Source organism: Gymnoscopelus microlampas (assembly GCF_963454915.1).
Source record: "Gymnoscopelus microlampas genome assembly, chromosome: 10".
Lineage (NCBI taxonomy): Eukaryota > Metazoa > Chordata > Actinopteri > Myctophiformes > Myctophidae > Gymnoscopelus > Gymnoscopelus microlampas.
Window position 1 is genome coordinate 19035895 of NC_139947.1, and position 15019 is coordinate 19050913.

The 15019-nt window shown below is 41.4% G+C and overlaps 1 protein-coding gene across 2 annotated transcripts in view; it reads right to left on the reverse strand.

Annotated features, from left to right (window-relative positions):
- Positions 1-324: 324 nt before the first annotated feature.
- LOC311054451 (calcitonin gene-related peptide type 1 receptor-like) overlaps positions 325-15019 on the reverse strand; it is a 40721-nt gene continuing 26026 nt past the window's right edge. For both annotated transcript variants that reach the window (XM_084070425.1, XM_084070426.1), the window contains 10 exons: positions 9695-9802; positions 9439-9551; positions 9022-9113; positions 7608-7734; positions 6774-6927; positions 6029-6089; positions 5508-5574; positions 4135-4353; positions 3632-3673; positions 325-2521 (listed from right to left, as the gene is read on the reverse strand). In XM_084070425.1, coding sequence (XP_083926551.1) covers positions 2207-2521; positions 3632-3673; positions 4135-4353; positions 5508-5574; positions 6029-6089; positions 6774-6927; positions 7608-7734; positions 9022-9113; positions 9439-9551; positions 9695-9802 — 1298 coding nt within the window. In that variant the 3' untranslated portion in view covers positions 325-2206. The remainder of the gene's footprint in view (positions 2522-3631; positions 3674-4134; positions 4354-5507; positions 5575-6028; positions 6090-6773; positions 6928-7607; positions 7735-9021; positions 9114-9438; positions 9552-9694; positions 9803-15019) is intronic.

Consider the following 15019-nt stretch of genomic DNA (forward strand, 5'->3'; position numbering starts at 1 on the left):
GGGGGGGGGGGAATACTTTTATTAAGTAGTGAAAATAGCAGATCTACAAGCTCACAACACGTGGCATTGTGACGTGTTGTGAGCTTGTAGATCGGCTATTTTCACTAGTTTGGGTCCCGGGAAGACATCAAATTTCTCTATTGGGTCTCGAGCTAAAAAGTTTGGGAACCACTTTTTCCCCATCACACACAATGGTTCAATCATACCATTGCCCCAGTGCAAATTCAAGTTACTTGTACAACAGAAGAAGAAAAAATAACACAAAAGCATTGCAAACTGCAAAAGGTGGCCAGCAAAATACACTTTATTTTTGCTTGTTGGATTACACACACAGCACTACTCTCTCTGCACTGAGAATTATCTTCCTATGGTTCCCTCTGCTCCAATAAGATCATATTGTCAGGTATCAAATAGAAATTCTACCAAAGTTGGTTATTCATATACAAAATACTTTTCAGTGTGTACTTTAGAATGTTATCGGGCTTAACTAACAATTTAAACCCCAGCATCCCTATTCAAGGGAAAACCTTCTCAGAAAACAGCATATCTGCAAACTCACAATGCGTCGTGTTGCGACACATTGTAGAGCTTGTGAGCTTGCAGATCGGCTATTTTCAGCGAATACATTTTAATGTAGAGCGTAAACAGAAAATTCACTAGTATAGAGAGAGCCCTGAGCTCAACCGAGCATAGGGTTTAGTGTGACTTTGGAATTACTCATGTGCATCTGGCGTTATGTACATCAAGTCATAACTATATTTCTACACAAACTAACAAAACTATATCAATGCAAAAATTCACATTGGGTCTTCAAAACTAAATCACTTTAAAGTTTTAGATTTATTCATGGCTAGTTGGGTGGCTGTCCCATGCCACCAAGTCTTTCCATGTGGTCCATTTGCTTTAAATGATCAGGCTGTTTGCAAATAATGAGCATGTAATCACAGACCCTGTGGGTTCAGTGCTTTGTGGAGTGTGGGAGTTTTTTTTATTTTCCTTTATTCGTTCTTTTATTTCTATTTCTTCAGTTATGTTTAGTGTGAGCATGGAGATCAACCTACCAATGTGTGTTTGTAGCCCCGCCAGCAGCATGTCTGGGAGCATGAATACAGTCAGTCTCATGGCAATCCGGCCTAATGGCGGCACTATCATCTGCATGAAGGTGCACGGCATATTTCATGGCACTCCAGGCTATAGTTTTCGAGATATGCTGTTTAATACCAAAGTGGTGGACTCAGATGGACATAGAGCCCCGCCACTAGTGGCCCTAAAAACACATGAAAACAATTAAAACACACATGGAAGTTCAGGTTCAAAATGTGATTTTCTTTTCTAATTACATTGCTATGCTATAAAACGCTTGTACCCCCCGTCTGGATTGTGTTCTTTTATTCAACATGTATTGTCTCCATTATGTGAAAAACCTTTAACCGCACTGAACACAGGACAAAATCACATATCTAAAATGTATGTGCTGCTCAGGAAAGGTTTTCTCAGTGTTCCTGATCTGTAGATGTGATGGACACCGAAGCAATGAGAACCTTACAGTGCAGGCTCAAAGAAGGCGCTATATACAGTATCTGCAGACCAAAGGGATTAGAAATTCAGCATTAACAGTGAGCAGGCTTCGATGGATGCCGTAAAGTACATCAAATATTTAAATATGGCTCTGTATCAAAATGACAGGTTGCTACACTTTCCTCTATACTAATACAATATTATGAAGACTGATATAGCCACACTCAATCTTTTTTACATTAAGTGCTAAAATTCACTTTAGCACTTCAATTACAATATGATACAGTGACAAATATGTAATGTTAAGTGTGTATGTGTCCAACTGTCTGTATGTGTGCTTATTTGGAACAATCATATGCTCGTGTGTACTGATATTTCATACATAAGTAGATATTGTTCTGATATCTCAGACTTAGGGCCTACACAGTACACACATACTGTTCTGATATTTCATACATACGTACATACTCTGTTAAGATGACTCATACATACGTACATACTGATTTTTCATACACATACATACAGTACTGTTCAGAAGTCTCATACATTTGAACATGAAGGAGTCACTTGTGAATCAAACTTGAAATACTTGTCAGTTGAAAAATACAAAAAATAAAAACCCATCATTTTCAGTTTTGTGTGTCTTTGTCTGTCAGTCTGTCTGTCTGTGGACAAACTTCAAACCAAATCAGATGTCGGTGGTCTCCAGTATTTTGGATGTGTCTGCCTCTCCGTTGGTGTACCTCTTCCGGTAGCTTTGCTGGCCGTTGGGTTGCTCCTGTCCCCAATGGGCAGGCCCCTCTGTGGCCCTGGACAGGTGGTTGCTGAGGGGGTAATGGGGCGTGACGGCGGGAGGCTCCAGGTTGATCGTGGCACGGCTCGTCTCCGTCACAGAGTTGGTGTGGTAGTTGGCAGAGTTGTTGGTCATGGCCGTTTCTCCCCAGCCCGTTTTGCCCCACGCCACTTTCCACTGAGACCACTTCCTGCGCAATGCTGTCTGTGCCTAGTTAAGATGGAACACACATTATGAGACCACTGTTTCTCAACTAACCACCAATGGTCCATTTGGATGTTTTGAAGCCATTTTCATCTCTGGAACCCCAGAGATTTTAATTGAACCTAGAGTGTACAAATGGAAACATTTGTTCCATTTGAACGCTCTCAGAGTTACAGACCTGTAAGGTTTTTTTTGGACCCTTGGTGGTCCCCGGACACAACGTTGAGAACTGGTGTAATAGACTCAAAAATCCTCCATTTTCATAAAATTCAAGGTATACAAATGCAACCAAATGGACTTGACATTTGTACCCTGTCAGAGTTAAATGAACACAGGATTTTACTGAGTAGGAATATGCACAAACACACCCATAAAAAGATCAGACAGATCCGGCAACCTCACATAAAAGTATCTCAATATCAACATGTGATGATCAGAATAGTAATTTACACTTATTTCCTTTATAGAGAGTAGAGCCTATGCTGTGTGATTCGAAATGAAACAGTTGATGTAAATCATCTGGCGTCCTTATCAGGAGGTGCTGACAGAGGGGAACACATGCACTTTGTCCTGTCACAAGTAGGATTCTGGACTGCATTGATGTGGTTGTGCTAGTTTGTACATGTGCACATGATACCGTTCACAAATCAGTAAATCCATCCTTTACTTTGCCTAGCCTACTCTCCTGCTACTTTAATTTTAATAGCTGTCTCAGTCAAGACCTCACTCTCTACAGGAAGTGTTAATTTACTGTCATTTAGCAAAACTATCTATCTTCAAGGTTCACATTGCACAAACAATAATAGCTGGTAGCAACATTGCAGGCAGTGAAATTATTGTACTCTGAGGATAAAAAATTAAATAAGATAAAATATGAATACCTATGTCAGCGACTTAATCCTATCACAGTAAATATCAACCTTGAGGTTTGCAAAAAAGGCTTTGCAAAAGCACCAAAGCTACATTACTCATAACGCTTTTCTGTTGATACATCTAAGATGCTACTAAAGTATACATACTTTATACGTAAAAGCTGAATTCCATCAGCTAGTACTAGTTGAGATATATTGGTTGATAATGTGTCGAGACATCTCCAAAATACAAATGTTGACTTACCTCAGCATTGCAGAAACAGAATATAATTGCCACCAGAAGTCCCTGTGAAGAGAAAAAGGGTCCTGTAATTGATAACAAGTCTTGGATAATGGTCCTGTCTTGGCCTAATAAAACTAATCGATAAATAGAAAAACTTTAGTTATTATGGTCTCTATTGCTCTGGGGATGTTGTGCGATTATATTAATTAAAAAGGGGGAGAGAGAGAGTGGGGGGAGAGGGATGGCGGGAGAGAGGGAGGTTGTGTCTGACGTCAGACCAGAGCTGCTCAGTGCAAGAGAAACAGAGAGAGGGTGAGATGGATAGGGAGAGAGCAGAGGCACGGGTGCTAGAGGGGGGCTTGAGGTGCTTGAGCACCCACCCTAAGAAGGCCACAGCACCCCCGTTGCACCCTCAATAAATGGTTTAATTTCTTCACACATTTCCTTTTTTTCACTGATTAGTGAAAGAATGTGAAGAATGAAAAGGAAGGCGGAGGCCGAAACGCATGAGCCTTGACATGTACCTGGAAGTGGGCAAAGATGTTCATGACAAGTTCATAGACGGCCTTGGCCATGCGTCCCTCGGGCCTCCAGGGGACCAGGATGAACTGGGCCCCCAGCAGGGGCATCAGGATGAGGGTGGCACGCACTGCCTTCATGTAGGCATTGGACTCAGCACGGTGCGTCACCTTCAGCTTGGTGATCAATACTCGAACTATGTTCAACAGGAAGAAGAAATTCACCTGGGAAGACAGTAGGAGAGATGGATCAATCTATGGATAATAGATGTGTAAAGATGTATAATGCCTGATTTATACTTGGTTGTGCACCGTGTCGTGCACCGACAATAGCAGATCTACAAGCTCTGCTATTTTCGGTGCACACAACCAAGTATAAATCAGGTGTAAAGGGGAATACCACTCATTTTCAACATTGAATTACAGTATGTCATAAACGTAACTTTGATTGTTGGGGTCGTGTGATCAGTAGCCTCGATCTCCAGGCTTTTATTTTTCATTTTTGCTCAAAAATAAAAGCCTGGACGAGCGAGTCGGTGTTCCGGGCATAGGAAGTGTTTCATTTCCCCAACCAACCAGAGTGCAGTGGCCGTCGCTCCAAATGTTGTGTTGATGGGGCGGGGGCTGACGGACAGAAAGGTGAACCAATGGGATCACACGCATTCTCTCTCCGGAGATGTTAAACCCGCCCCTCTATGCCAGATATCAGACACGCTAGGGCAGTCTATGTGATCAGTGACATACGGAAGGTGTACTCTTTGGCCCACCCTCTAGGCTGCCTCACTCACTAGAATGGGGAATCTGACTTCCAGCTGAAACAGTGTGACTTGTAGTAGTTTATATTGGCATATGGTTATATAATATATAACGTCTCACAAGTTTTTGTGTGTCTGCGAGACTTTTTTTTACTTTGCTCGTCCTCATGGACCTACTTGCGGATAATACCAATGTCAGTCTACCTTATGTGGATTATGCGATCGACACGCACTGACATTTTGCACCTTAATCCCATGTACAACGCGCTGACTTTTGTCTTTTTTGTGTGTGTTGTTCTAGCACCTTAACTAACATCCATTAATATATCATGCACAGTATACATCTGCTGCTATTCTCACACACCTTTATATCTTATCTCATGTATCATGTGTAAACATGTAGATTTATTTTCTATGAAAATAACGATACGATGGGAACTATGCACGAAAATGAATTTCAGCCACTTTTTTACTTCTGTAAACCTGTGATGTGACAATAAAGCAGAACATATAGATGAGCCTCTTGTGGCCACTAGACCTGTAAGGCCCACAATATGAGGATCTTGTGACCCTGGCCTGACATAACTAACTGAGCTGTGACTTATTTAAAGACAAATTACTCACAAGCAGGGCAGCCTGAATGGGCCCATGAATGATGTAGAGCAGGTGTGTGTCTGAGCGGATCCAACACCTGGAATGTATCACACGCACGCACGCACGCACGCACGCACGCACGCACGCACGCACGCACGCACGCACGCACGCACACACACACACACACACACACACACACACACACACACACACACAGTTTTCTGTTCACTAAAGAGCTGGAGGCCCCTGTTAGTTATACTCCATATAACACTATGATTACTATGGTAAAATAGACCTATTTAATTCTTAATTTAACAAAAACAATCACTTACAGCACCTTTAAACTTGCACATTAACTGAATATTGTTGACACAACAACACCATGGCAACGATTCTGACTCACAATACTGGATTCTCAGCGCTGTCGGGAGATGATATTACTGTAGCGCCTGTGTACTATAGCTCAGAGACAACACTATGCTGGGCAGTAAGGGGCCGAGTGCATTGTTTTAGCATCCACCAGAGGTCAATATGTGGTAGTGTATTCTTACTTGTCGTTAAAGAACAGCTCTCGTCCCACAGCGTATGTGATAGCAGGAACAACAGGAAAACCTGGAGGGGAAGAAATTGCACTGAATTATGATATTGTTGCTGTCGGGTGGAAACCTTGTAGTCTATGTCCAAAAACTGTCCAAAAACATCTCAGGAAATGGAAAAAATAAATGTTGCAATTGATCCAAAGTAGTTGCTATTTAGTCACATGCGAACAGAGCCTCATTCGTGATGAGATTCATTGACTTTGATTTATTCTGTGTCTCCAACTCAGAATTAATCCAAGTCTGGCTCAGAGAGAGAGAATTTTAAACTTTATTCAATCTGTCTTTTTTTTTTACAAACAACCCCACTTTGAGAATCACTGAGTTGGGGAATGGTTAACTTTGGGGTGGCTGGGGATGTTCTGGAGAGGGTTTTGGGTTTGAGATGTTTGGCGAATGGTTTGGGGATGAAATGACATAGTTTGGTGATAGTCTGGAGATGGTTTAGGATGGTCTGCAGGTAGTTTGTGGTTTTCCCAAATGTCCTATGAAGTATAGACGTACATTAACTACATCTGTGACTGTATTAATGAAACACCTTGGAGAACAGACATCACAAAAAGGTCAAATGTTATTAGTTGGTGATGCAGACAGCTTACCATAGCTAAACAGTGGCTATGATCACATTTAAAATTGTATTTGAACTGAGTTATAACTGAAGTTATGTTATAACACAGGAGTTTTTGTTCTTGAGACTCACCCCATCCCAAGACATAGTACCAGAAGAGCTGTTGTTCGCCTACAAAGACGGCCACGATAATGAGAGTATGGAGATAAATGCCTTCACACAGCATCCAGAAGTAGTTGGAAGCAACTGTATACTGGTTGATCACATAGAGGACCTTACAACTGATCTGGGGACAGAGAGTAGACACATGTATTTAGATGAAGGATAAGACGTTCGAAAAGGGGTTAAAGGAGTAGTTCACCCAAATAATTACTTATTTTCTATCCATTACACACCCCATGAAGGGGGGGGGGGTTATGAAACTCTTCTATCAAAACAGGTTTGGAGCAAAGCACTTTAAAAGTACAGTAGAGGACAATGGCAGATACAAGACAGTATAACACACCAGAGATCTGTCTCACAAAGCAGGGTTTATTGCACTGTGAGCAAAGGTTTATATAACCCTGGATTTTCGGTCTCCCAAAGGTGGTATAACGTAATGTAAGTGGCAAGCCTAGCGTGCTTCAGCGCAGGTTATGTCCAGGACGGTGGACATGAAGCAGCTCACATCGCAACGCATCACAATGTGTTGTGAGCTTTATAGACAGGGTCATCATTTGGGGTCATCACTTTTCTTGCCACCTACTAGTTTTTCTGAAATGATGCCTGTGCTTGTCGCCTATAATGACATGCCCATAATAGGGACGCCAGGTTGAAAGTAGTTATAAATTGGGACACATCGGCTGCAGAAGTGCTGATACCGATGTTGTTAAAAATGTCAAATAATGGCCGATATATCGGTCGGGCTCTAGTCATGATCACCTTTGTTAGGTGTTTTGCAGCTGAATGTTAGTCGCTAAGACTCACAGGATTGCTGACCAACATTTGCTGGTTACTGGCCACAGCAGAGAGCCATATGACAGTAAAGACAGAACTTAAGATGAAGGAGAGGAACATGTTCTTATGGATGGAGATCCTCTGGCAGCTAAGACTCCTGAGAGAGAGAGAGAGAGAGGGGGGGGGGGGGGGGGGGGAAGAAGTGAGACCACACAGAAACACTATCTATCTATCTATCTATCTACCGTATATACGTTTTATGCCCAAGGCACACCAATGGCCAAGTCAACATATCAAAATAACTCTTATCACTCTGTGAATGATTATTTCTAATACCAAATAAAACATGTAACCACCCTATTTCATACTATCATTTTCATACTTTGAAAATAGCTGATCTACAAGCTCAAAACACATGTCACATCGCAAATGTCCAGAGGTTCACGTTATCTCTGATTTGTGACAAGGACACAATCCCTACCCTGCCAGCTTTGAACCCGGTGGTTGTGTTCCTTCCTTGGAGGGTGAGTGGCTAAGTGGCTTACATCTACACCACACAGATGTGTGGTCTGTGGTGTACCTCTACACCACCCACATGAGTGGCTTACATCTACACCACACAGATGTGTGGTCTGTGGTGTACCTCTACACCACCCACATGAGTGGCTCACCTCTAGTTGTGACAGTGGCACACAAATGTGTGGATAGACAGAAGATTGTGTTGGATATTACTGGATTACATTGGAATATATATATTTTCATTGGAATCATTCAAGGAACTTTAAAGGAACAAAGATCAGGGTTTGATATGTTTCTTTTTATTTGTAAAGTCAATACACTGACTGATTAATTATTTGAATTGAATGATGAATTTGTTAGTTTTGGGTTATATAAAATATTGCAAATTTAATTACAGTTTAAAGAATGACTGATGCAGGTACGGGACCTTTATTTCTTTAATATAACTCATTAAAAGTCCTTACCAGGTGACAAATAAATTATCAGAAAATGCATCCATGAAAATTTCACACCAAACAATGAATTTGGTGATGCCTGATTTAAACAGGTTGATGCTTTTATTCACAGTGAAACATCTACCTCAATAAATCACGTTTTATCGCCGCGTAATATTCGGGTGCCCAGTGGCTGTACTCGTGAGTCATGACACAAACGGCAGTTTAAATTATTTAATCAATACATTTGGGGGGGGGGGCTTTTTATGCCTTTATTTTAGAGAGGGATAGGGAAAGTAGTCTGACAGGAAATGGGGAGAGAGATGGGGGGGTGACACGCAGCAAAGGTCGTCGGACCCGAGTCGAACTCGCGACATGCTGTCAGGCTGGCATTGCAGCCTAGGGTGCCTGGATCATCACGCTACAGCCCAGGCCAACATGTTTGGTTCTTAAGAAGCAATATAATGGCTGAACAAAAGCCTCCAACTCACTTGAAGTAGGAGAAGATGAGTAGAGAGATGATGAGGGACACGATGGACAGAGCTTGTCCCACCATGGCCAGATAGTACAGACTGTAGGCAAACTGCAGAGACACACAGAGACGATAGGGACAACTGACAAACAGACATCTGCATCATCAGCATAAAATACACCAAAGAAGAATTTGTGGTCAAATGAGAACAAAATTTCACAATAAACCAGTACACATCAATCAGTGCTACAGTATATGCATTTTATAAATGTGGCCATTGCAGAAGTGTTTTGCGCATCTAACCCCCCACCCTTATAGAGACAATGCACATACTGTACAGTATAACTCGGTGTCATCCAATGTTTTATTTAGTTGAATATATCATTATGTGAACATGGAGCATCCTACCAATAAACTGATTGTGATTCAGGTTTACCTTACGTTTTTCTTTGGTGTAGGCCTCACACTGGGTGTAGTTGGACCACACTCTGTTGCTCTCTGGGTGGTGGAACCACTGACCATCAGGATTGCACACTTTTGTCACCTTTTCTGTGGAGAAGATGGGGACACTTTTCAACTTCCACTTAACCACTTAAAACCTTATAATGTTCTTAGTTGCGCGTGCTTGTGTGTGTGTGTGCGTGCATGCATGCGTGTGCGCGTGTGTGCGTGCGCGTGCGTAATGACTTCACCTTCGGGGTCAAAATCTTGAAAGTATCCAGGACACATTTGCATGACAGTTCCTGGAGCAGCGTCCCCCCAGCACAGCCAACCATCCCATGTACGGTTGCAGAATGTTCCTGCAGGGGGCAGCAGTACACCCAGTAATCAGGGAATCACATTATTACACTTAAGACACTGGAGAAAGACAGAGAGAGATGGAGAGAAACAGACCTGCAGAAAAGGGGGTATGGGAGGCCTTTCAGGTAGGAACTGCTTGAAAGATGAGGGTATGTAGTGCGGGGGGGGGGGGGGGGGGCGGGGGGGCAAGCGTACAAATGGGACTTTTTTCTAGCTAAACACTTGAACCCCAGTGTCCCTATTATGGGGGGAACATTCGGCAAAAATAGCAGATCTACAGGCTCACATAGAGTGAAAAAAGAGTGTACCTAATACAGTTGCAACTCGGGTTTAAGTGGTACGAAATACTGCATAAGCAGCTGAATCTCAGACTTTGCCTGTCGGTGCTAAGCACAAAATATTGAGTCAGAATTCATGTATACTCATATCCCACCAGTATAGGTATTAATTTGCACTTGAGCCAGTCACTTGACTCTCAATTACTAGAGTTAGAACGTGTCAATTACTGACAATTTTTATATGGTCAAAGACTCTTTATAATGCATAGCACAGGCATACCAACAGGCTGAAAGGTTTACAGCAGACTAGTTTAAAACGCAGGCCTACTGTACCTGCATTTGACTAGAAATTGAGGAGAGTCATTCATAGCTGGCTCTCCTCGGGTCAAGGGAGGAAAGAAACTAGTCTGCTACTTTAGAGCTACTTTTGTCATTTTACCTGCATAGTTTTTTGATTTATCTGCCAATTTCAGAAAAGAGATTTAATGTAGAGGGGGGAAAGGAGGGGACTGTATAGATCCCTGGGGAGCCCCGGTCAACTGAAGTATATGGGGTTTAAGTGGTCAAGCAGTATTGCTTTTGCCTTTTGGGTCCATCACATATTATACAGTAGGCTACATTTGAGAATCATAAGAATTATCCATTGAAAATATGGCATAGTTAACAACTGTCCTGCTTTAACACAGCTGTCCAGCTTGAATTCAAACAAAGCATGTCAACAATACTCGGAAACCTGGCAGTGGCACGTTGTGCTGTGGCATGTTGGGAAATAGAGCACAAAATAACATTTCAAAGGCAGTTATTTACTGAGCAGCAGAAACGAGACAAAGAACATGCTTCCCTTCTTTCAGAGCAGAGAAAAACTCACTTCCTGTGTGTGTGTGTCTCTCTCTCTCTCTCTCTCTCTCTCTCTCTCTCTCTCTCTCTCTCTCTCTCTCTCTCTCTCTGCCTCTGTCTTCATCTCTCTGAATGAGTATGATGCATTGTATACTGTATGTACCTGAAGGTTCTATTTGTGTGTTATATATTCATATGGCAAATGTTACTCCCACTTTTGCATTCAGGTCTGCCTGCTCTCTGTGCAAATACATATTTGGCATACTATTGTCTGTGAGTGTGTATGAAAGAGAGAGAAACAGACAGACAGACAGACAGACAGACAGACAGACAGACAGACAGACAGAGAGGAGAGACAAAGAGAATAATGAGAGATAGAGATAGACAGACAGAAACAGAAGCCCTATGTACAGTACTTTGTCTAGTTTTGAGCCTGGAGATCTGCTATTTTTTTATTTTTTTATTTCCATTTTTGAAATTCTTAGAAAAATAAAAAGGTATAATGACATGTCAGGTTTATACGCCTCTCAATGCAAGGCACTGTGAGCTTAGGTAATATTTGACAATTTGGCCAATGTTTGACCATTTCTATAGTATAGTTTGTTACTTTTGACGTAGCAAAGTCTTATTATTTGTTTTTTGTTTTTTCATTTTAGAAAATGTCTTAAAAGTCCTTAAATTGACACTTTAGAGATGTGCAGATACCCTGTGTATACACTTATACTGTATGTTGGTTTGTGTTGAGTGAGAAAACAATGTTGCACATTAAGCAAATCATCTGGGGACCCACCCTGGGGGGTCCCCAGATGATTTGCTTAATGTGCCAGTTTGGGAACCATTGCTCTAGTGAACGGGACCTACTGTACATCATTTATGGATTGGACGTGAAGAAAAACAACATCCGGTCGTGATTTGTATTCCCTGATGGCAGAGGGGACAGAAATAGCCTGCATGGAATTGTACTCTGCAGTATGAGGGTGTACGTCGCTTGCCAGAAAGAACAAATCTACAAGCTAGCAAAGCATTGCAGATCTTGTAGATCTGTTCTTCAGCAAGCGTTGGGAGTATAAATTAACTTAAACTAGACCATACCCGGTGAAGGGCGCAGACGAAAGTCGTTGCAAACGTTGGGTTAATGCACGTCCTGTCGCGCGGTTTCCCCCCCCCCCCCCCCCCCCCGGTCGCTCCCGTCGCGGCAAGAGCCATATGAAATCCGTTTTATTTTTTTCCCAAATTCTGTTTTTTCCATTTTAATATTTCTGAATTCTGTATTTTGCTTTTTATGCTCATTTTTACCATAAAAACAGTGTCTGGTAAGTGGAAATGAATAAATGTTCAAGATATAACAGTCCATACATGTCTCTGAAAGAAATCTACACAATTCCAAATCTTTAATATTTGCAAATGATATGCAAACATAGAACAGTATATAAGTACATTAAATAGCACCAATATAGGCTTGCTATTTTAATATAGCAAAATATAAATATAAAAACGGATATATAAATACTATGTTGTTATAGTTCTATATATATATATATATATATATATATATATATATATAAAATAGCAAAATAGGCGTGCTATTTTCTGTTGCCCTGCAGCAGGCTTGAGTATATTTTTTGATGGCATTTTACACCACTAACAACATTAATCAGAGAATCACACGTCTTTGTCACAACTCGTGTTTTGTCTTTTTGTAGTTTTATTTTTAACCAACACAGTACAAAGTACTGGACACACAGATGACACACAGGTCATAGATGACACAGGTCATAAACCTGGAAATACAGGAAAATAAACATTGTATTACCATATATTCATAGCATATATGATTCACAATTAAACAGCAGGTAATGTAGCACAGTCTATCACAGTAGAACCGAAATAGCTGAAAATGACTACAATACCCATGAGGCATTCTGAACCATGAGCCAACAACGCGTCGCCCCAGCTACCATTAAGTTACAGTGTCCAAGTTACAATACACAAAATACACCAAAATAATACTTTTCAATGGACTACTTGGGTAGCACTGATAATATTAACCACAGTAAGGTTCATAAAGTTTGTTGATGAAATGTTTACATTGTTGATTAAGTCACGATGACGACGTTAGCATTAGCCGCATGCTAGCGCCAAACGTCCGTTAGCTTAGCATCACGCTAACGGCTCATATTAAGTTGGTTTGGCTAATAAACATTAATCCCAACTAACGCCAACACAGTAATGGATGTAAACATACACAGACATGCTTTGGACATTATTATCAGGCTATGTATGTAGTCAGCCTGTGGCCATGTTTCCCATTCAACCCGGAAAAAAACCCTACGTCCGCTGCCACTACTGCTCCCGGTTTGGCTACAATGGGAAACATGGCCACAGGCTGACTAAATAAGCGATTTAAACGGGTAGTTTCGCTGGCGACCTAAAATATTATGCAGGCGACCAAACCTTAAACATCCGTGCGGTTTAGAATCTACCATTAGTTTTGGGATACGATGTATACAAAAGGGTAAACAGCGGAGCCTTGGCGGACGTTCGCCCGATCCTGGAAGAGAACGACATAGAACCGTTCTTTATGGAGCTAATGTGCATCGTGTGTGGGGAAACAAATCTGGAGTGTTTACTTTCCACAGCAGAGAGTGGGCGGGGTCTATGGTGTAGCGTCGGCGTCGGTGTTGCCATGTCCGCCGATTGTAAGCGCTTTAGGGCCAATGTTGGTGTTATAGGGTTCGTTTGGTTTGGCCTCGTTTTCATAGACCTCGCTGCTTGTTTCTCTCGCGAAACCTGGCACACAACGACGCATGCGCAGTTTGATCAAGAGTCCACCCTACCACCAACCACCACCACCACCGTGAGCTTACTAGAATTATAATAGGATTAGTTTCAAGTCCCAGGAGACTGATGAAGAGTTTTCAGTCTGGGACGGAGAGCTGGGCCATTCAAATGTTATCACCATTTTTATGGGTCAAACATTAATAAGCCATTGTGTAATTTCTTCTCTACACTTCCTTAATGGCACAATTAAACAATGTATTTCCATGTACTTTATATGTATTTTATGTACTGAAATCAGATATGGGAATAACTGTTTAAGTAGTCACTTTTTTTTTAAAGCATTGAGCTTTTTCCCTGAAATGATGCCTCTGCCCATAGTTCCCATTGAGAGGTCATGTCCTTAGTATTGTTTTCTCAGGATTTTGACTTGAGTCACAGTTCCTCCTATTTTGCCTACACTTCCCATGAATCTTTAACCGTTGTTGTAAGTATGAGGGAGACCTAAGCTTGCGCGTTTGGCTGGCGAGGCTCAACAATACAAACATTTTCATCTAAAGCTTGCATTAAGCATGCCTCATAAACATTCCTTTCCTGTAATCACAGCCTGTTGCTGTTTGTTTGTCTTTTCATTAAACATTCAGCCATGCTGAATTATTAATACTTCAGTTTTAACCGAGGGAGTGATGGATCTTTGCTAAACTCGTATGTCACCATAGTAACTGGGCTAAATATTGGTTTAATATTGTTTGACTATCATACTAGGCTAATTACCAAAACTATAAATGAAATAATGTGTTTTTATTTTCTTGATTAATGCAACAGTCATCAATGTTAGAGTTTAGATTTATTGCTTTGAGCATATAAGGGAATAGGCCAGATAGTTCATTAAGCTATCTAGTGATTATGTGCTGGTTATTAAGCACTACATTGTTCGTTTTCTGTTTCTAGACCACACGCAAGCACACACAGAAATGGAGTGGGGTTTGGAATAACTGTCCCAAGTGATTATTGTTGTTTTCAAATTAAATTGAACTAAAATAAAATGCATAGATTTATACTGTAATCTCTTAGGGTCCGGGAATCATGACCTCAGTATCTCTACAATCGTGGCTACGGCCCTGAATGCAACGCAACGTCAACACTTCCTGTCATGCTCCAAGTTACCTAGACTCTTCTCCCTCCTAGCCCCCAAACTGTGGAATGACATCTGTGCTAAATGTTTAAATTGTAAATTGTGTTAACATACGTAGAACGTAGCTCCCTGGATCTGAGTGGCTGCGTCCACAGAAAGCATTTTTTGAACTAGTAAAGATGTGCCAA